Raw genomic sequence first — 21,707 nt, forward strand, 5'->3', positions numbered from 1 at the left:
ATGATCATGACCTGAGATGAAATCAAGAGTTGGACACTTAACTGACTGAGCCACCCAAGGGCCCCTAAATAACAAATTCTTTTGGGTGCTTTTGGTTTTCTGAGAAGTGGCACTATAAGACCAGCAACCATTTTGTGAAACTATTTTTTTTATTACATTTATTTATTTTTTGAGAGAATGAGACAAAGTGAGAGTGGGGGAGGGGCAGAGAGAGAGGGAGACACAGAATGTGAAGCAGGCTCTAGGCTCCGAGCCATCAGCACAGAGCCCGACGCGGGGTTTGAACTCGTGAACCGCGAGATCATGACCCGAGCCAAAGTTGGATGCACAACCGACTGAGCCACCCAGGCGCCCCTTGTGAAACTATTTAGAACACGTAAGAGAGGCCTGGTTTGGAAGGACAAAAAGACAAAGGGGAAAAGAGCCCCCTCCTCAAAAAAAATCCCTCTTAGACCAGAAAGCTCCCTCAAGAAATTGCCCTTCTTCCAGCCCACCCCAGGCAATGCTTATCTCCGGTCATGTCAAAGTCACGATTGACAAGAACAGTACCAAACTTTATTGGGAAAAGCATATCCTTCTGTCAGCGCTCAGTCTGTGCTGACCACGATGTAATTCTCGTAATCAGGACATCAATATTGAGCAGATTTTCTTAGAACTATGAAACTATTGGGTGGCTCAGTCGGTTAAGCATCTGACTTCGGCGCAGGTCACGATCTCACGGTTCATGAATTTGAGCTCCGCATCGGGTTCTGTGCTGACAGCTCAGAGCCTGGAACCCGCTTCGGATTCTGTGTCTCCCTCTCTCTCTGCCCCTCCCCTATTCACGCTCTGTCTCTCTCTCTCTCTCTTAAAAATAAACATTAAAAAAAAAAAAAAACTATGAAACTACTGTCCGTAGTAAAAATGCAAGGTGTGTCCCTTAGCCTGAAGAGGCCGGCTGAGACATCAGAGGAACAGACAATCACTCAACACATACTTACTGAGCACCTACTATGTGCTGACAGGCACCGTGCTGGGATTCAGCAGTGACCAAGACAGACAGAGCCCACCTCACGGAGCACGAAGTCTAGTGTAGATGCCAAGGAACACATTCCCCGTGGGTCTGGTCGGTGCCATGACAGAGAGGCACACAATATATGAATGCGACGGAAGTGTTCTGGGAGGACATGAGATTTAAGGGGAAGTTTCCAGGATATGTCCTCAAGCCTTTAGAAGTGTCACCATGCAGCAAATCAATGAGAATACGGCATCGGACAGAGAAAGGAAGTACCAAGTAAGAAGATGGCTTAGTCCGTTCGGGCCGTTTCAACAAAATGCCGTAAACTGGGTGGCTTCCGTACGGCAGAAATTTATTTCTCACAGTTCTGGAGGCTAGAAGTCCAAGATCACATTCGGTGACTGGTGAGGGGCCACTCGCTGGTTCCCAGTCGATGCCTTTTTCCTGTGTCCTCATCTGGCGGAAGGGGTGAGGGAGACTGCCCCAGCTTCTTTTCTAAGAGCGCAAATCCCATGCATGAGGACTGTACCCTCATGGCCTACACATGTCCCAAAGGCCCCGCCTCCTAATACCGTCAACTTTGGGGTTCGAATTTCAACGGAGGAATTTTGGTGGGGACACCACCATTCGGTCCAGAGCCGACAACATGGCTACATGGGAAAGAAAGTCACAAGCATCATCGATAAGTGCTGAATGTTAAGTCCCACTCGCTCCATGGACCATTGTTCACCTTAAGTCTGTTCCTGTTCTCTACCCAGCCCTTCTCGGCACCCCAAGATCTGTATCAACTAGGACGCTCTTCCAGCTCCCTGTGCGAAGGGGCCGCCTAAATTTGTTTTAAAAGAGTGCCATCTTCTGGCCAAATGCTGCTATTTCAAGGGAAAGCCTAAAGTATTCACGAATTTTCATTCTTGGCGAAACGAAGGGGTGTCGCCTTCACCCCGAATGTCCTCCAGGCACATTTGTCTGTGCTCTCTTGCTTTCCAGTTGCCACATGGATCAAAAACATTTAATGCTTAATATGTCCACAGCCTTTCCTCTGCCAAAATCCCCCAGGAAGGTGTTTTGTGAGAAGCGTTTGGCGGCTCAGTTTCTGCTGTGTCCGTACGACGCGGGGTGAGGAAAACTGGTGGCAGCCAAGAGAGGTGAAAGGAATTGCTTTTACCTTAGCTAGGGCAGGGAACTAATCTGGAAAAAGCGAGAGAGAGAGAGAGAGGCTGGGAGGTGGGAAGAACAGAAAGTTCCAGGAAGTCAACTTGGGACTGGAGAGAAGGGGTTTTTTCAAAAGCTGCCTTGACGGGGCGCCTGGGTGGCTCGGTCGGTTAAGCGTCCAGCTTCGGCTCAGGTCATGATCTCATGGTCTGTGAGTTCGAGCCCCGTATCGGGCTCTGGGCTGACAGCTCAGAGCCTGGAGCCTGTTTCAGATTCTCTGTCTCCCTCTCTCTCTGACCCTCCCCCATTCATGCTGTCTCTCCCTGTCTCAAAAATAAATAAACACGTGTTTCTTTTAGATCCTATATTGTACCGGGACCACCTTAGAGGTCCCCCAACGGCCTGTATTATTCTGGGCTACGTAAATTCAGAAAATCTATGGCTAATAGTGCCCGGCATCCTGAAAGGTGTCTGGGAGTCCTGTGGGTTCGGTGAATGGGATCTCCCTGGAACCAAACAGAAGGACCTCAGCAATCGTGCCCTGGAAACACCACATCCAAGCCGGGTGAAGCATGCACCCCAGCCTGGATATACACTCCGTAGGTCTCACCGTGAATTGGATTTATATTAAGAAAAGGAGGTCTTCAGCTGCCAGGGTGAGATGGGTTTTGTATTTAGACTGTGCAGAGCAGGCCAGAGTGTGCATCCTAAAGACAAGGTCACGGGGAGGTGAGAGAAAGAGAGAGAGAGAGAGACAGACAGAGCACGAGTAGGGGAGGGGCAGAGAGAGAGGGAGACACAGAATCCGAAGCAGGCTCCAGGCTCCGAGCTGTCAGCACGGAGCCTGACGCGGGGCTCGAACTCACGGACCTCGAGATCATGACCTGAGCCAACGTGGGACGCTTCACCGACTGAGCCACCCAGCCGCCCCGCCCATGTCAGCCGTTTTAATTCTCTGGGCTGTATTATTTTGCCATCAGTCCTATCGCAAATGACCACGAACTCCGTGGCGTAAAGCGACACAAACTTAATATTGTAGTTGTGGAGGTCAAAAGTCTGAAATGAGCCTCACAGGGTTAAAATCAAGGGGTCGACAGAGCCGGCTCCTTCTGGAAGCTCCAGGGGAGAATCCATTCCTTGCCTCGTCCAGCTCCCAGAGGTTGCCAGCATGCTCGGCTAGTGGCCGAATCGCTCCAGTTTCTTGCTACCACGGACACACAACCTCCTCCTTAACTTTGACCCTCCTGAGGATATCCCTCTTAGGAGGATACTTGCGTTAAAAATGGGGCCCACCCAGATAATCCAGGGTAACCTCCCTCTTTTACAATCCTTAATCCTATCCACAGAGTCCCTTTTACCATGTAAGGCAATAGATTCATCATTCTGGGGCTAGGGCATGAACATCTTTGTCAGGGTCATTATGCAACCTGCCACGTGGGCCTTCATGCTCTTGAAACCCAAGAATTAAATACCATCATTGGTCTGTCCTCAAATTCCTTCTATTTCAGGTGCCTGAATTTGGAGCAGCAGGGAGATCTTTCAATGATTTAAAAACATACGTGCTCTCTTCTGCTTCTGCTAATGCCCCCACTCCCTGCCCCGCCACACACACATCTGACTATAACCGTTTCTCGGTTCTGGTTCTGTCTTCTCGATACAGAAAGACTGGAACCTGTGATCGTGAGAAGCAAACGTATTGTCTTACGTCAGCACAAAACTAGACTCCAGGTTTCTCACCCTCAATAAACGAGAGAACAGAAATTTTTATTCTCTAATCCAAGGAGATATCTATTCTCTGACCCAAGTTCTTTCAGACTCTGCCCATGACTGAATACTGTGCTTTTATAGAAACCTTCTCAGTCCCCCTTTTAGCTAGCAGAACCTCAAAGTAAAAGTATCCTACCAGGCCCCTGTCAAGCGTGGGCCTCCCGAAAGACGAGAAAACGCGTCGATCGGGCAACGCTCAGTTTGTCGGGCTCACTGCAGTAAGGGAGAACACCACATTGGCAGTGGAGAAATTAGGGCAGGGTTGATGGAGTTCTAGGGTTTTCACCTTGGGCTTGGTGATCCTTAAGGCTGACCTTGCAAGGCAGAAAACTGGTTAAGATTGGCTGAGTCTACAGGCGTAGTGAGGTCAGGGTCATGAAGGGAGTCTTGATGAGCGAGCCCTTAGTCTTGGTAGATAATATATTTTTGTCAGTTCAGAGCATTGTATTCGAGGAGCAAGTATGTCCTAGGACAAGTTATTTTGACCGGTTCCCGTATTGTTCAGCTCAGGGACAGGAAAGCATGTTGGTTTCAGTTCCTGGATTTAACACAGAACTGAGAATACTTCTGATTGCCACATGTACACTTTGGTTTATTTTAAGAATTGCCTTTAAGGGGGCGCCTGGGGCCTCAGTCGGTTGAGCATCTGATTCTTGATCCCCTCTCCTGGCTAAATCCTTTGGGTCACTGATGATATATCATTTCCTCAATGATGCCTTTCCTGACAATCCCTTTCCCACAATGAATTCTCCATCGTAATCTCTTATCATCGTCTTGATGTTCCCTCCCTAAAACTTTGAAATCACACATTTGTTTAAATGATGCCTCATATCTCCCCAAATGATAGGCCCCCCCACAAATAGGGCACATGTGTGCAGAGATCTGGGGACCATTAGCCCTCTAAGCAGAGGGACAAGGTCTTGTGTGGCTGGAACCCCCAAGCTTCTCACTTCCACGCATGGAGTGACCTTAGCCATTTACCCAATATGCCATACAAATGTGATCCTTGTTGTTTTCCTGTGTTACTTATGAAAAGCACTTACTTAAGCCAGTATTTTTGGTACACATAGAGATTATAAGCAAGCAAGGACCAGAAATCATCATTAATATTCATATTTTCCTAAGAAACACCACTTGCAGGAGAAAAATTAAAACCCACTGTCATTTCCCTGGACCACAATTCCATATGGTGCCTGGCATCATAATGGTAATGACATAGCTTCAAACGTATCCAGCCACAAATTCAAGTTTTCTGCTCTTTAATTATGTTACTTCCATTGCGACATGCCCTCAAAAGAAGGAATTTAAATGAGCCAATTAGTAACCGGAGGTCAGTCTGGAAGAAATAATTGACAGGAACAGTCCTCAGATCTCACCAGGGCTCCTTGGATTTAAATTGGAATCTAAGAGAGAAGCATTTATTCATTATTTATTTTGCTCGATCATTTATGACATGCCCAGTCTTGAGGGGGAAGCTGGGTATCAGGCTGAAATACAAAATTAACAAATTAAAACTAACCGGCACAGAAAGGAACAAACCCAGTCTCGCCCCCTGCTCACTTCAAGGGCTGGGACTGACATTGGGCACACCCGGGGAAGGGTCTCCCCCCCCCCCCACCCCCGCCCGTGTTTTTTAAAGTTAGGCCAACCTTCTCCTCCACCCCCTGCACTCCCACACCTGGCGACACACATGAATCCGTCCAAGGGGAAATTTCTGGTTAGGTAAAGCGAGAAGACAGTATTGGGACAATATGAGGATCGTTTGGCATGAGGTGAGTGCTTTCAAGCCCCCTCCCAGGGGGCTGCTGATGGTTATAGGGCACAGAACCTCAGTCCTGTTCCCTAAGGCAGACCTATCTTTGTCAGAGGATGGGGTCTGGACCCAGTCTTAGGCCCGTGGTCTGCGTTGGGCACTTTAATTGCCCTGTGAGGCCAGGATATAGCCGGAACCCAGGAGCTTCCTACCTCCTGCCCTTGCCCCCAGCTGAGGGCGGGACCTCTGGATCCACCTGCCCGAGTCACCCTTGAGACCTTGACCGACTCACCTGCCAGTCCCACCTGGGATTCTGCTGCTCTCCCTGCTCACCTATCCGGGTCACCCTACCAAGCCAGGGGTACTGTGTGATTGCAAGTCCCGATGGATCGCGCTGGGGGTACAGCCTCACTGGCCCAGCCCACCCTCCTCCCCTTGACTTCCTGAAGAACGGCCTTCTGGAGCAGAGCGGCTGAAGACACAAGGTAGAAATTCTCCAAGCTGACAATAGGGGAGGCTGCCCAACAAAGAGGTATTGCCCACAAGTACAAGCCCCAATAGAGGGTTCTCAGGCCCCAGTCTGCTGGGTGGACAAAAGGCCACTAGAACTCACCAAGCGCCTTCCCCGTCACCCATCTTTATCCCAGTTGGCCTGTGCGCTTTTTCACTGAGCTCTTTCAAACAGGCAACACACGTAAGGTCAAGCCACGTAAAGGATCTTTTAGCAATCCCCTTCCTGACCCCCGGAAAACATGGCACACGTTGGGGGCCCTTTCCCGGCCACAGGATCTTGGAAAAGGAGGAGGTCGCCCACCAAAAGCAGACCAGGAGGAGGCCAAGGAGAGGCATGAGGAAAGGCTGACATTGAAGGGGAGAGCTGGAGAAAGAGCCCAGAAAGTGAAGGGGAAGGAGGAATCATGGGTCTCCCAACATCCCGAGCTCACCTGGTGCCAATATTGCTCAGAAATCCATCTCCGGAGAAGATTTTATCTCTGGGTTGACCACAATCTGATGAAGCTTATTCATACTAGGGTAAGACGTGCCAGGAGCTCACTTGGTGGGCTGAATGTGCATTTTGAGAGACCCCTAACCAAGAGGCTTTCTGATGTAATGTTTCAGACTACGACAAAATAAAATGGAGGGGACGCCTGGGCGGCTCAGTCAGTCCAGTGTCAGATTTCAGCTCAGGTCACGATCTCGGCGCTTCTCGGGAGTTCAAGCCCCACATCAGGCTCGCTGCTGTCGGCGAAGAGCCTGCTTCGGATCCTCTGTCCCCCCACGCCCCATGGTTTCTCTCTCAAAAATGAATAAACATTTAAAAAAACAGGGACACCTTAGGCCTTGGTCAGTGTGTCCTTGCCAGAGTCCTGTCCCTCAGATTCCCCACTTCCTTCCCCCCCCGCCATCTTTTTTGAGGGCACAAGTCTTGATTTTGTATTGATTTATTATCTTTATATTTACATGTACTGCTAGATGTTGCCTCAAATCCTTTGGGAAGGAGGAGACAATAAGCAAATACATAAATAACAGCAGCAGATCATTTCATCAGGTGTCTGAACATCAGAAATATACAACAAATGTTTTCAGGAGATTTAAAAAAATAACTACTCACCTTCTAACATCAGGTTATTATCATCATTGAAAAGCTGTAATAATGTAGCTCATAATGGATGATCAGAGTGAAATCATGGATGATCGCAGCAGTCTTTCTGAGTACTCTAATTGCCATGGTTCTTTTTAAGGATCACAGCTGTTTGTTTGGGTTTTTAAAAAATGTTTATTTATTTTTGAAAGAGAGGGAGAGAGAACACAAGCAGGGAAGGGGAAGAGAGAGAGGGAGACAGAGAATCCCAAGCAGGCTCCACTCTGTCAGCATGGAGCCTGACGTGGGGCTCGAACCCACGGACTGTGAGATCATGACCTGAGCTGAAATCAAGAGTCAGATGCTCAACTGACGGAGCCACCCAGGCGCCCCAGAATCACAACTGCTTGTAATTGAATGAATATATACGGAACATTTCACACGAAATGTTCGAATGTCTCAGGGTGCATCCCCAGACATTTCTCTATCTATACTCAATCCCAGGGCTCCCCGAATTATATCATCAGCCCCAAACTCTCCCCTAAACTCTAACAAGCATGGTCAATAGTCTACCTGCCATCTACACTTGGATGTCCATGGGTATGTAATAGATCTCTCCAGTCTATTACACTAGACCAGGCGACCAAGGAAGTTTTCCCGAGGGTGCCCTTGGGATCAACACCTATGAGGGAGTGAGGGAAACAAAACTGGGCAGAAGGTGAAGTTGAACTATGACCTCATTGCCATAGAGGTGTCAGCTGAGCCCAGTCATTGGATGTGGACTACCCCTAAGGAGGGGCAGATCTTTGGGCCAGGGGATTTCATCAGCTTACAGAAAGGGATACAGCCATGAGCTATCAGCTTCCTAACTTCCAGGGAGAAGGAGAACCATTAGTCCCCAGCAGAGGGATCTGGGTGGCAGACCATAGTATCCTCTACAAAGTAATTCTTACAAACAAATTTTTTGGAAAAAAAATTTTTTTTTAAGTTTTTTAAAAATTAAAAAAAAAATTTTTTTTTAACATTTTATTTATTTTTGAGACAGGGAGAGACAGAGCATGAACAGGGGAGGGGCAGAGAGAGGGAGACACAGAATCCGAAGCAGGCTCCAGGCTCCGAGCTGTCAGCACAGAGCCCGGCACGGGGCTTGAACTCACGGACCGTGAGATCATGACCTGAGCCGAAGTCGGCTGCTTAACCAACTGAGCCACCCAGGCGCCCCTTAAGTTTTTTTTTTAATGTTTATTTCTGAGACAAAGAGAGACAGAGTATGAGTGGGGGAGGGGCGGAGAGAGAGGGAGACACAGAATCCGAAGCAGGCTCCAGGCTCCGAGCTGTCAGCACAGAGCCCGGCACGGGGCTTGAACTCACGGACCGTGAGATCATGACCTGAGCCGAAGTCGGCTGCTTAACCAACTGAGCCACCCAGGCGCCCCTTAAGTTTTTTTTTTAATGTTTATTTCTGAGACAAAGAGAGACAGAGTATGAGTGGGGGAGGGGCGGAGAGAGAGGGAGACACAGAATCTGAAGCAGGCTCCAGGCTCCGAGCCGTCAGCACAGAGTGCAACGCGGGGCTCGAACTCACAAACCGCGAGTTCACCACCTGAGCCAAAGTCGGACGCTTAACTGACTGAGCCACCCAGGTGCCCCTGGAAAAAATATTTTTTAAGTGTATTTATTTTGAGAGAGACAGAGACTGTATGAGCAGGAGAGGGACAGAGAGAGAGAGAGGGAGAGAGAATCCCAAGCAGCGCAGAGGCAGACATGGGGCTTGAACTCATGAACCCTGAGATCGTGACCTGAACTGAAACCGAGACTCAGACGCTTAATGGACTGAGCCACCCAGGTGGCCCAGAATTTGCCAAACCTCCTCGCCTGCTAGAAACCCTCCAGTAGATTGTCTTCACCCTCAGACTAAAAAGCCAGAGCCTCACTATGGCCTAAGACATGACCTGGCTCCCGTCAACCTCTCAACCTTACTTCCTCTACCACTAGTTTTCTGTGACTCTTGCTCCTGCCTCGCGGGCTCCTTTGCTATTTCTTTGATGTTCCAATCACACTCTCACCTTTGGGCCTTGCACCTGCTGTTTCACCTGCCTGGAAGGCTCTTCCCCCAAAGAGCATATAGCCACCCTCTGCCCACACCACAACTTGTCCCCTACCTTGCTTGCATTTTCTTGATGACACTTCTCTCCACTGATGGTGCATCACAGTACTGATTGTCTACCTGTTAGCATTTAAGCTCCATGAGGGAGGGGCTTCCTCAGTTTTGTTCACAACTATATTCCCATCACCTAGAAGACCCGGAAGAGATAGTATTCAATATATACTTGCTGAGTTATGGTTGAATGGGGATGATCCTATGATCCATATAGTGCAGTAGGCAAAAAAAAAATAAAATAAAAAAAAATATATATATATCAAGAAGATGTTGGGGTTCAACAGAGTGCTAAGAGAGCAAGAAAAAAGCTGTTTTGCAAAGGAAAATATCTAGGCTTTGGAAATATTAGCAACTCAGAGAGGTCAGGTCCTTGGTGTTCTGGATAACTTCTTTTTTTCTTTTATTACTAATTTATTTATTTGTAAATTTCATCCAAGTTAGTTAGCATATGGTGCAACAATGATTTCAGGAGTAGATTCCTTAGTGGCCCTTACCCTTCTAGCCCATCCCCCCTCCCACAACCCCTCCCGTAACCCCCATATTTGTTCCCCATATTTGAGTCTCTTATGGTTTGTTCCTCCTCCCTGTTTTTATATTCTTTTTGCTTCCCTTCCCTTATGTTCATCTGTTTTGTCTCTGAAAGTCCTCGTATCAGTGAAGTCATATGATATTTGTCTTTCTCTAATTTCGCTCAGCATAATACCCTCCAGTTCCCTCCACGTAGTTGCAAATGGCAAGATTTCATTCTTTTTGATTGTCGAGTAATATTCCATTGTATGTATATACCACATCTTCCTTATCCATTCATCCATCGATGGACATCTGGATAACTTCTTATAAGCCTGGGTCAGGAAGTGAAGAGAACACCTAGAGGTTCAGAACAACTCCCGGGGTGGGGGTGGGGGGTTGAAGCTCATGTCCACCTCTTCCTGATTATGAGACCTTTGTCTTATAGCATCTCTGAGACTCAGACTCCTCATCTGTATAATGGAGAAGATGGGGGTGATCTCAGGATTGAAAGAGATGATATACAGTGTCTTGTAAATAATACATGTGTAATGAAGGGTAGCTGTTATCACAATTAATAATAAGCATGATTATTATCCAAAGACGGTTTTGAAAGAAGGTCTTAAGTTATGTCGAGTTAGGTGCATCTTGTAGGATGCTTTGGACTCTAAATACCAGAAAACACATATTTAAAACTGTTGAACTTATTTCTCATATGGTCAGCCATCCTGAGTCAGGGTAGGCTGTAAGCAGGGTGCATCAGGAATGCAACTCAGTTTCTGTGTGACTTTTTAAAAAATGTTTATTTATTTAGTTTGAGAGAGAGAGAATGCACGTGTGCAAAGGGGGGTGCAGAGACAGAGGGAGAGAGAAAAAAATCCCAAGCCAGGTTTCGCACTATCAGCCCAGAGCCCGACGCGGGGCTCGGTCCCGCAACCGTCAGGTCATGACCTGAGCCAAAGTCAAGAGTCGGACGCTTAACCACCTGAGCCACCCAGGCACCCCTCTCTGTGACTTTTTTGGCCCTGACCTGTTCTGTGTGTGGGACTTGTCATTGGCTTGAAAGTTAGATGGTTGTAGCGATTACAAATATCTCATCCAGACACTTGTCCATAGGAAGTATGGGAGGGGACTTTTTATTTCATGTGTCTGTTTTTAAGAAGGAAGGTCCCTGGAGTGCCTGGCTGGCTCAGTCAGTAGAGCATGTGACTCTTGATCTCGAGGTTGTAAGGTCGAGCCCGACACTGGGTGTAGAGATTACTTAAAAATCAAATCTTAAAAAAAAAAAAAAGAGTGAGGAACCCTTTCCCTCACTTTCCCAGAAGCTCTAGCCTACCTCCCAAGAAGACTTCTTTTGTTCCATTAGGCAGAATTGCATAACATAGTTAGGCTTAAGTCAATCATTGACAAAGGAAACAGGCCCACCACGGTTCGCTTAGACTGACCAGTACCCACAACTTGGGGCTGAGGACGTGGCCAGCCTAGCTATCCTGCAGCAGAACAGTGGGCGAATAGCTGAACCAAAGCAAGATTCTATTAGGAAGAAGTTGGAAGGATTGATTATTGACTAAGTCTAATACCCAACATTTTGCCCTAACTTGTGGCTCAAAAAGAAATGGCCATTGCCGATGGGAATGGCCTGTAACATCTAGAGCCCCCCTCTGTGAGCCCCGTTCTTATACTGCTCTTTTCTATGGCAGGTTTCATCACCTACATTGTCCTTTGCTTAAGTGGTGCTTTTGGCATTGGGCACCTAGAATAAAGGGGCTCAAAGAGGCAGGGAGTTGGCAGGGAGGCTCTTACACTACTTAAGGACACAATTTATTTCCTGATTTTAACACTCCAAGCAGCTTTTAGAAAAACATTACTTTGAAGACCATCTTGTCCTTGGGGTGCTCCTAAAACATACAGATGCATAATCCAAAGGGCCAATATCGCCAGTGAGCCTTGGACTCCAGAAAGGGTTATATTTACCCAAACCCAGTGTTGACCGGTGGACTGGGGCCCAAGCACCTGGCTGCACTGGAGGACAAGCAGCAGAAGAGGAGAAGAGCGGACAAAGGGCAGCAGGAGGCCAGAGAAGAGGAATGGGTAATGGGGATGAGGGGCTCACAGCCCAAGCCAGCTCTCTGGTCTTCTTCCCACTGCCCCACCCGCACCCTCTGCCATAACTCAGGACTTTCCTCCTGATTTTCTATAACACAGGGAAGATTCTGGGATTGAAAAGCTCTTGACAGCATGTGGAGGATAAGCTTAGGAATCTCCCCGCCCCCCGCCCCGGGCTCACACCAACGGGTTGACAAGTCATAAAGAAATACAAAGTCATGAAATGCTCACCCCCAAGTTTGGGTAAATCAGACTGTCACCCAAGAACGGGGGGGGGGGTGCAAAGACACCCTGAGAATAGGGAGGCACAAAGGTGTCAGGAATAGGGGGTGCAAAGGCACCCCAAAATAGGGAGGGGTGCAGAGCCCCTCAAAATAGAGAGAGGCAAAGGCCTGATATAGAAACGGCACAAAGGTGCCCAATACATAGGAATAACAAGATTAGATATTCAGGGTGAAAGCACCCCCAATTTAGTACTATAGCAGAAAGCTGCTTTCACAGGAGGATAGGGGCAGGTTAGGTAAATTGGTGAATTGGACTATGGACCGCTGTGCTGCAAACAAAGCAGCCTGGAGTGGAGATGGTTAACAAAAGAAAAGGTGCCTTGTCAACCCTGAGGTTATTTCCCCCATCTGTCTCATCCCCAAGGCTGGCAAAGATAAAGAGATGCTGCCTCATCATGTCCGCTGTAAACAACCTTCCTCCCAACTGCCCAGCGCCTGGATTTTCTTTTGTATTAACCCAAACCCCTAACCCCAAGTATCCTCGAGACCCCCTTTCCCTCACGTCCACAAGCTAATGTTCGCAGATTCACTGTCCTTATGTGCATGTCGATCGTTATGTTTGTAAGCCTTCTGATCCTAATAAAAATGGGGCAAGGCCCCTTATTCGGGGCTCTTGTCTTTTCCCAGACATTAGCCATCTCTCACTTTCAATCCTGCGTCCGCCCTTTTGCTGGCCAAAAGAGAACTTCAGACTTAAGAGTCTATGACAACAGCAGGTTAGGGAAAAGAAAATACAATACAATGAAATGGCCTAGAGGTAAAAGACAGTTCGGTATGTCAGACTCAAGTGCAAAAGCTCAGTGCCACTCAGCATTTTGCCTTGAAGCAGAAGAATAAACTGAACCAGAATGCTTAAGGAAGAAATGGTTGAGGATTAGTGAAGTAAGGAAAGGTGAAAGAAGAGGTCAAAAGGGATCACGGATGGGGGCCAGAGGCTGAAATGTCATTCTGCTGGAGTGGTATATGATATGTCAGTGACTCATTGCATGGTCTCAGCAGAAATGACAAGAGTAATCACATCAGAAAGTAGCAGCCCAGGGTCTGATTAGATCAGTTGTTGCCAATGCAGGAGCTTGGCTTCTAGTGTCTACAGACTGAAATGTCATTAAGATTCCCTCTCCAGGAGAATTTCCTGATGAATCTTGCTCAGCACTTAAAAAACAAACTAACAGGAAACAAACAACCACAAACCCAGCACCACATTGCACCTGGTTGTGTACACAGTTCCTTAGATTCCAGAACATTCTAGACAATTTTCTTTGGATCACAAGGTTTAATCGATTGTTGAAATGAGAACATGTCCTTCTTAGTTTGGAGCCAGGGCTAAGATGGGAGTAAAGTGATCCTGACAGATTGTCCAGGAGACAAAATCCTAAAGGGTGTATAGTGACAGAGGACTAGGTAATTGGGGACAAGCAGAATTGAAGTTTGAAAGAAAGCAGATGGGAGGGAGGAATGTGGGCAGAGGTATACTCGGTTTCCATAGAAAAACTAGAAGTGAAGTAGGGGACATCAGCCCACTGTAGTTCAGTGAAGTCTCATGACGTCCCTGACATCTTAGGACATCGCATGATGTCACATCCAATGACATTGGTCACTGCTGTTGAGACGCCTCAGTAGGCCAAGTGACTTCAGGGGTGTGCGTGGAAAGGGACGAGGGAAGGAGGCTCAGTGAACATTCCTACTTGAGTGGTCCTCTTGGACGATGGTTTTATATTCTCTGGACATGAATGTCATGAAGACTGACTCTTATGGGGACACTTGTGGGGTTTTATTCAGAGACTTTCATACTGGCCCTTTCTGACGTTGACTACCCCAACACAGGCAGTGCCTTCCTTGTGGATGCTCAATTTTTAAAAAACGATCTACTTATTTTTGAGAGGGGGGTGAGGGACAGAGAGAGAATCTGAAGTGGGATTCTGCTGACAGCAGAGAGCCCGATGCAGGGCTCAAACTCATCAACTGCGAGATCACGACCTGAGCCGAAGTTGGACGCTTAGCCAAATGAGTCACCCAGGCGCCCCTGCGGATGGCCAATTTTGATACCTATTCAGCTTCTCATTTTTTGGCAGTCTCTGTGAGAGTCCCTTGCTCTCTGGTCAGAAGCACCTTGAGCAGAGCCCAGGGCTTTAGATTCCTCAGGGGTGTGTCAATCGCTCAGAGGAAACAAACCCCTCTCACTAGGCTTGGGATGAGAAGGTAGCACCCCTCCCCTTCCTCCTTGGGGTGCTTTGAACTCAGAGCATGGCAGCTCTCTGGAGAGATCTCTTCATTAATCTACCCCATTCACAAAAGGCCTCCCCACTCTTTTTATACCCTCAAAACCGATGAGGAGTTTTAACGGAGAAGAAACTGTTTTTACGGCTTTCACATTTCCCATTTTTGTCGATCTCAGGATTTACCTCGGTAACTGATAATTGACATGACTGGGCAATTGCAATATCGTGTGGTAAGTGTAGGACACAAGGTCTATGCATGTGGCATTCGGAGAACAAAGAAAAGGACTATCTGGCCCAAATGGAGGATCGATGGTCCAGAAGATTCCTGGAAAAGGTAACTCCTGATGTGATTCTTCCTGTGTTTTTTTTATTTTAATTTTTTACCATTTGTTTATTTATTTATTGAGAGTGTGCATGAGTGGGAGGAGGGGCAGAGAGAGGGAGAGAGAGGATCCCAAGTGGGCTCTGCGTTGACAGCAAGGAGCCTGATGCAGGGCTTGAACTCACAAACCGTGGGATCATGACCTGAGCTGAAGTCGGACGTTTAACCGACCGAGCCACCCAGGCACCCGTTCCGTTTTTTTTTTTTTTAAACAATTTATTTTTAAAAATTGATTTATTTCAGAAAAAGAGAGTGCACGTGCCCGAGTGGGAGAGGGGCAGAGGGGGGGAGAGAATCCCAAGCAGGCTTTGCGCTGTCAGCACAGAGCAGAACTCGGGGCTTGATCTCATGACTCTGGGATCATGAACTGAACCCAAATCAAGAGTCGGATGCTCAATCAGCTGAGCCACCCAGACGCCCCTGGTTCTTCTTTTTTAAAAATTCAGTAAACCTTTGTGCCCGGTTACATTGAGATCTAACTGATATGCAGCACAGTGTAAGTTTAAAATGTACATCACAATGATGTGACATATATACTGTGAAATGATTACTACAATAAGGTTCATCGACATCATCATCTCATATAGATACCATTTTCTAAAGAAGGGAATGACAATGGTCATGTATGGATTTAAAATATACTGTGACAAGAACTGGCCTCAGGAGTTGAGATGCATGAATATTTTGAAATGATGATATCCTATTCAAAAAGCAGTTTGAATAGGATTTAATGGACTCTGAAACTGTACTTTTAAATTAGTGAGTGTGCCTAGTAAAAAGCTTTGCACTGATAAGGAATATGAAACAGTCAACTGAAATATTATAATTATCTTAATAGTTAAAGCATCTTATTAATATGCCAATTACTTTGACAGGTTTTTGGGAGGGGGTATGAAAGGAAGGAATTCTCTTAGCATCCTTATCATATCATTATGGATCATTTACCAAGCGCTCACCTACACATCGCCCATGATGGGTCACGCAATCAAAATGCATGCATCATCTAGGCCTCAAGGAAATTTTGACCAAATACATTAAACCCACAGTTATGTGCCTAATACTGGGTCTTGATTTCATCGGTCAAAACCTCGAAAGTCACCACCCCCCAAAAGAAGACAACAGACATCTGGTCAATCAACTTTATTTTAGATTGCCTAAATGTGTGCTGACCTCTGTATCCAGACACAATGGAGGGTACAAAGGGAAGAAAAGGCAAGATTCCTATCCTCCAAGAAATTAACATCAGCCGAAGACGCATTGCACGAGACAGTAAGACTTAAGGATACATGACGAGTAGCACTGCGTAGCACGTAACAACTCAGTACAGAGCAAACCCACACAAAGGAACGCCATCAGTGACCATGGCAGGGAGTGGAAGAGGGTGATCGGGGCACACATACTGAGGGGTGGGAAAGGCAACGGACCTGTGTTCTAGCCCCCCAGGTATCAGTGGCTTATTGTAGACCCGGGGCAATTCATTCAGCTCCGCCCCTCCTGGCCTTGGTTTGATCACCACTATAATAGAAGGTGAAGCCTGGGTGGTCTCTAAGGCCCAGCGATAACATTATGGGATTCTAAGGACAAAGGCAGAGAACTTGGACGAAGAGGACATTATAAGTAAGAGAAGAGATGAGCACAAAGCCACAGAGGTGGGGAAAAAACTAGCTTTCTTGTGCACGGGCAAGGTGCATTGTGGGACAGCGAGGACCTCAAAGAGCCTGTTTGACTACTGTAAAGATTCTGGGGGTGGTAAAGTGGGACATGGGCAAGACAGAGCGCGAAGCCAGGTACGGGGGACCACATGTAGGGGCCAAATGGAAGAAGACATACTGTGTGTGTTGCGGTCGGAAGTCTGACTTGTCTTCGTGCTCCCCACCTCATTCTACAGTCTACACGTCTTCTTGGAACTTTATTGCAACCCCTTCCCCAAACCCACACACCCGACGGAGTAAGGGGAAGGTGTAGTTACAGATGCCCCCTCCTTAGAACCGCACAAGTAGACCCCTCTTGTGGGCCAGGAAGCCGAGAGCGGTTGCCGAAAGGATGGTGGTCAATCCAAGCAGCCTCAGCAGGCCTGGCACAGAGGGCAAATGTCTCTCCAAGAAGGTCGCGGTAGTGGGCTGCGCGGGGACATCCTGGATTCGGAGAACATACGCGGTCAGTACGGGGCTTACGCGCTTTGCTCCAGAAATATTTCCTCCAGCTCTCTGAACATGACCCACTCTTGCCAACGGCTGGGCCGTTAAATATAAAGTGCCTGCTGCTCATGACACGCATCCCCCATTCTCCGCTAGGCCCTTTACTTGGCTAATGCGGACTCATGCTTCCAGTCTTAGTTCACAGGCTCCTGGGGGAGCCTTTCCTGTGTCCCCAGGCCAAGATGGCCCCTTCTTTTCACACTCCTGGCGTGTCTGGTTCATGAGCCTTGTGCCTTCTGGTTATCACCTGTTCTCCCCACATGTTGTCGCCCTGTGGAAGCAGGGGTAGGCCCTTAACATGGTGGCCGCGGCAGAGTAGCTACAAAGTCACTATTTGTTGAGGGGAATGAATCCGCGGTCCATTCAGCCCCCAGTCCCATCTCTGACAGAGGCACTAAGACAGTGACGGGCACTGGCAGAGCTTTACTTTTCACCTTGATCAAGGAGTGACTCTGATCCTTTTGACCCTTGTCCTCTGCAATGCATTTCGCTCTATAGGAAAAGTTCCTGAGGTTTTATTAGAAAAGTAATAGGGCGTATACTGCAAATGCTGTTTTTAATCTAAATCTGCTCCGTTTCATTCCGCTGCATCCCTTGGACCATAGACAGGGGAAGGGGATCTTCCTTTCGTTTCCCACCCCTTGTTGGGAATCACCAGGTTAGAGATATATTCAGCAGGCAATCACTGAGTTCTTAATATGTCCTAGAACTCTCTGGCCCCCCCAAAAAAAAAATAGTGTGTTTTTTCCCCCCCTGATAATCTGCAATGGATGTGGCAGCTATAAATTTATCGATTTCTTTTACATCTCTCTCACCTCTGCCCTCACTCATGGTTATCTATCTATCTATTTATTTATTTTTCCTGAAAAACAGTGATTTTATTTTATTTACCTATTTATTTGTATTTATTTTTTATCTTTTTATTATTTATGTATTTTTTTAAATATGAAATCCATTGTCAAATTGGTTTCCATTTTTTTCTGAAAAACCGGGGATTTTATTTTATTTTGATTTTTTTTAATTCTTAAATTTTTTTTAATATGAAATTTACTGTCCAATTGGTCTCCATCATGGTTATCTTTTTAAGCATGCATGGGTTGAATCGCTTAGGGAAAGGCGTGGGACTATATACAAGTGGTTCTTTCTGCAAATAATTGTTTTTAGAGAAAGGAGATTTAAATTCATGAAATAAAATGCAACCTACCACTGACTCTGGTTCTGCCTGCCAGATTTCATCCTCTGGGATCTTCCCCATGGCATGCAGGATCTGAAAAGAAAGAGTATTTTTGCGAATAGTAAAAGTGACACCATCTTCCTGCGAATCTGCTCTTTGAAGGACTAACTGGGGGCGCCCGGGTGGCTCAGTCGGCTAATCGTCCAACTTTGGCTCAGGTCATGATTCTACGGTTTGTGAGTTCAAGCGCCCATGTCTGGCTCTGCGCTGATAGTGTGGAGCCTGCTTCGGATTCTGTGTCTCCCTCTCTCTCTACCCCTCCCCCTACTCGTGCTCTGTCTCTCTCTCTCTCTCTCTCAAAAATAAATAAACAGAAAAAAATTTTTTAAAGAAAAAATAAAGGAGTAACTGAACGTCTCTTGGGATATCCATCAAAACACCAGGGTAAAAGCCAATGTGGTCCATTTAACCTTTAAAAGGCTCTAAAAGGTCTTTCATCTAGAACATAAGAGGCTCCAACTGTTAGGCTCACCAGAAATTTTAGTAGTTTTGAACATGAGATCATAGGGGTTGTCAGGAAATATATAAACGAATTCTGAGTCATAATAAAAATGTGTTTGGTTTTATATTAGACCTAGGTTATCTTTTAAGTATATCCATAGTGATCTTTTGCCCCATAGGGTCTTTTTACTTTGGGTTCCAAGACAGATATTTTCATTATTGCTTCCGGATTAAGATGTTCACTGTTCCTGAGAATACTGTTAAAATGGTGTTTCATGGGGCGCCTGGGTGGCTCAGTCGGTTAAGTGCCGGACTTCCGCTCAGGTCATGATCTCACAGTTCGTGGGTTCGAGCCCCGCGTCGGACTCTGTGCTGGCAGCTCAGAGCCTGGAGCCTGCTTCAGTTTCGGTGTCTCCCTCTCTCTCTGCCCCTCCCCCGCTCGCCCTCTGTCGCTCTGTCTCTCAAAAGTAAATAAACATTAAAAAAAATTTTTAAAACGGTGTTTTATGGATCTTCAGGTGGAGGTTAACCCGTTTGTCAGACTCCTGCATTGCCTCCTTCCCCACAGCCCGTGACCCCGAGGCCTTACCTCTCTGGCTGCTCTCTCCCCGGCCTCCACAGCCCCCTCCATGTAGCCACTCCAGTGGGTGGCCGTCTCGGTGCCTGCAAAATAAATCCTGCCCACGGGCTGTCGTAGAACCCTTGAAACAAAAGCAAAGAGGTAAAAGTGGTCAGTCTCAGAGAGTCAGAGAACAGCCTGCCCGCAAAGACCGAGTGTGGTCGGTTTCCTCTGATACTAAACATCAGGAGCACACTGGCAATTCTGGAATAAGGTTCACAGCTTCCTCAAGCTATTGCACGGTCCTTGTTACAGACAAGGAATGCAAGCTGAAGTCCCCTCCTGCACCAAGAGCTTACAGGTAAAGGGACTGACATCAGGGGAGTATGTATTTACTTCACCTACGTGGAACTTGGGACTATTTGAGCCAAGTCAAGTATAGCTCCGTTTATGGCTCACCAGCTATAAGCAAGGTGATACATGTCCCGGTTCCCTACCTGGCTATTCCAGCAATGAACTTGGCAAATCACTTCCTCTCGCCGAGCTCTTGGATTCCCCGTCTCTTAGTGAGCACGGTCCAATGAGTTCTGAGAAGTTTTCTACTGGTGACCGGTAACAAATCTGTGGGTCTGACGACGGCTACAAGACTACCACTCACTGAGCGCCTCCCTCTACCAGTGTTAAGAGTTTTACTGCATTCAGTAACAGTTAACATTTCTTGGGTGCCAAGCACTCTTCTCACCACAGCCCTATGAGGTTGGTGCTGTTATCATCCCCATTTTGCAGATGAGACTATGGAGGTACAGAGACACATGTGTGTCATTGGGAAACACTGTCAAGACCCCCCGCCTCCCCTGGCAAGAATGAAGGATTTGTTCCCAGCTACTGGCCGGGGGGCGGGGGGGGGGTGGTGCTTCCAGAACATGCCTTCTGATGTCAATCCTCTTTGGAGGCTGCTGAAGAAAACTGTCTCATCTCAAGGTCATGCCTTCTCCCAGAAGCAGAAGCACTCAATGATCAATCATCATGGGGTGGTAAAGACCTAACCCCCTTCCTCCAACTTGGAACAACTCTCACAGGCCATCCTACCTCCAGAGCTCCCTAGGGGATCAGCTGGGGCCTTCACGAGACTACATCACGGTCCAACTTCTCCCTCTTCCTACTCTTGGTTCTTTCCTCTCACTTCCACAAGCATCGACACCAAGGGCTCTCTCTAATACATAGCTCATGTGCTACCTGTGCTTCAGAGTCTGCTTCCGGGGGAGTCTAACCAGCCACAAAGTCCTTCGCTCTAGGTAATGGCTAATAAGTGGCAGAGCTGGTATTTGAACCCAGGCCATTTGACTCCAGCACCCACAGTCTTAGCCACCTGGTTATATTTCTTCCCTCTACTGAATTACTTGATCTTTTTCAAGAACTCCACGGCATAGCTACTGTTATCATTCTCCCCTTTTTCACATGAAGAAACAGGCTTGAAGAAATGTGCCAAGAGCCACACTGCTAGAAAACAGCAGAGCCAGGATTTGAACTAGGTCTCCCAGAGGTCCAGGTCTCTGTTTTTTATCCTCTATGCTTTGTCTCATGTATCATCGTCACTAGTTAGGAAGGAGTGCCCATACGCTATACAACGGGACAAAAGTGCGTTAGAACTTGGCTTCTAAGAGGGATGGTTTGTTGCTACCCTGACAAAAACACCATAAGGGGAGCACTGTTATGATGTCATTATTCATCCTATCTTAGGTTTCTTCTTCTTCTTTTTTTTTTTTTTTTTTACAATTTTTTAATGTTTATTTATTTTTGAGAGAGAGAGAGAGAGAGAGAGCGAGCCCAAGTAGGAGAAGGGCAAAGAGAGAGGCAGACACAAAATCCGAAGCAGGTTCCAGGCTCTGAGCTGTCAGCCCAGGGCCGGACACGGGGCTCAAACCCATGAACCGTGAGATCACGACCTGAGCCAAAACCAAGAGTCGGATGCTTAACCAACTGAGTCACCCAGGCTCCCCATCAGGTTTCCATTATATCAAGTAAAGGATGTGGATGTCCAGAGCGAACAACCAAACTCTTATCTTGGTCAACCCTGTATACCACCAAGACTTTTATCAGCAAAAAAATGGGCATGCTTCAATTAGTGGGGTTTTCTTTCATTGGCCCTTACTGTTGCCAAGTAGGAAGTAGAAGACAAGATATTGTAGAATATTAAATACTGACTATAGTGCATGGAATAATCTGGAATGATCCATAGCCAGCATGGTCTGGAGAGCCTAAGGGTATTCAGGAAGGGCTCCCTGCCAGAGAAGGTAAATTTGCTTTCTCCAAGTTCATTAAACAATGTTGCTTTCACCACATGTTGGCTTTTTTCAGCTTGAGG

At 47.0% G+C, this 21,707-nt stretch overlaps 1 protein-coding gene across 1 annotated transcript in view; it reads right to left on the bottom strand.

The window, feature by feature from the left end:
- Positions 1-16,035: 16,035 nt before the first annotated feature.
- MAOB (monoamine oxidase B) overlaps positions 16,036-21,707 on the bottom strand; it is a 112,475-nt gene continuing 106,803 nt past the window's right edge. Inside the window, exons 13-15 of the mRNA XM_027054174.2 lie at positions 19,373-19,484; positions 18,313-18,375; positions 16,036-17,045 (exon numbers count right to left, since the gene is read on the bottom strand). Coding sequence (XP_026909975.1) covers positions 16,893-17,045; positions 18,313-18,375; positions 19,373-19,484 — 328 coding nt within the window. The 3' untranslated portion in view covers positions 16,036-16,892. The remainder of the gene's footprint in view (positions 17,046-18,312; positions 18,376-19,372; positions 19,485-21,707) is intronic.

The sequence above is a fragment of the Acinonyx jubatus genome, chromosome X, assembly GCF_027475565.1.
Source record: "Acinonyx jubatus isolate Ajub_Pintada_27869175 chromosome X, VMU_Ajub_asm_v1.0, whole genome shotgun sequence".
Lineage (NCBI taxonomy): Eukaryota > Metazoa > Chordata > Mammalia > Carnivora > Felidae > Acinonyx > Acinonyx jubatus.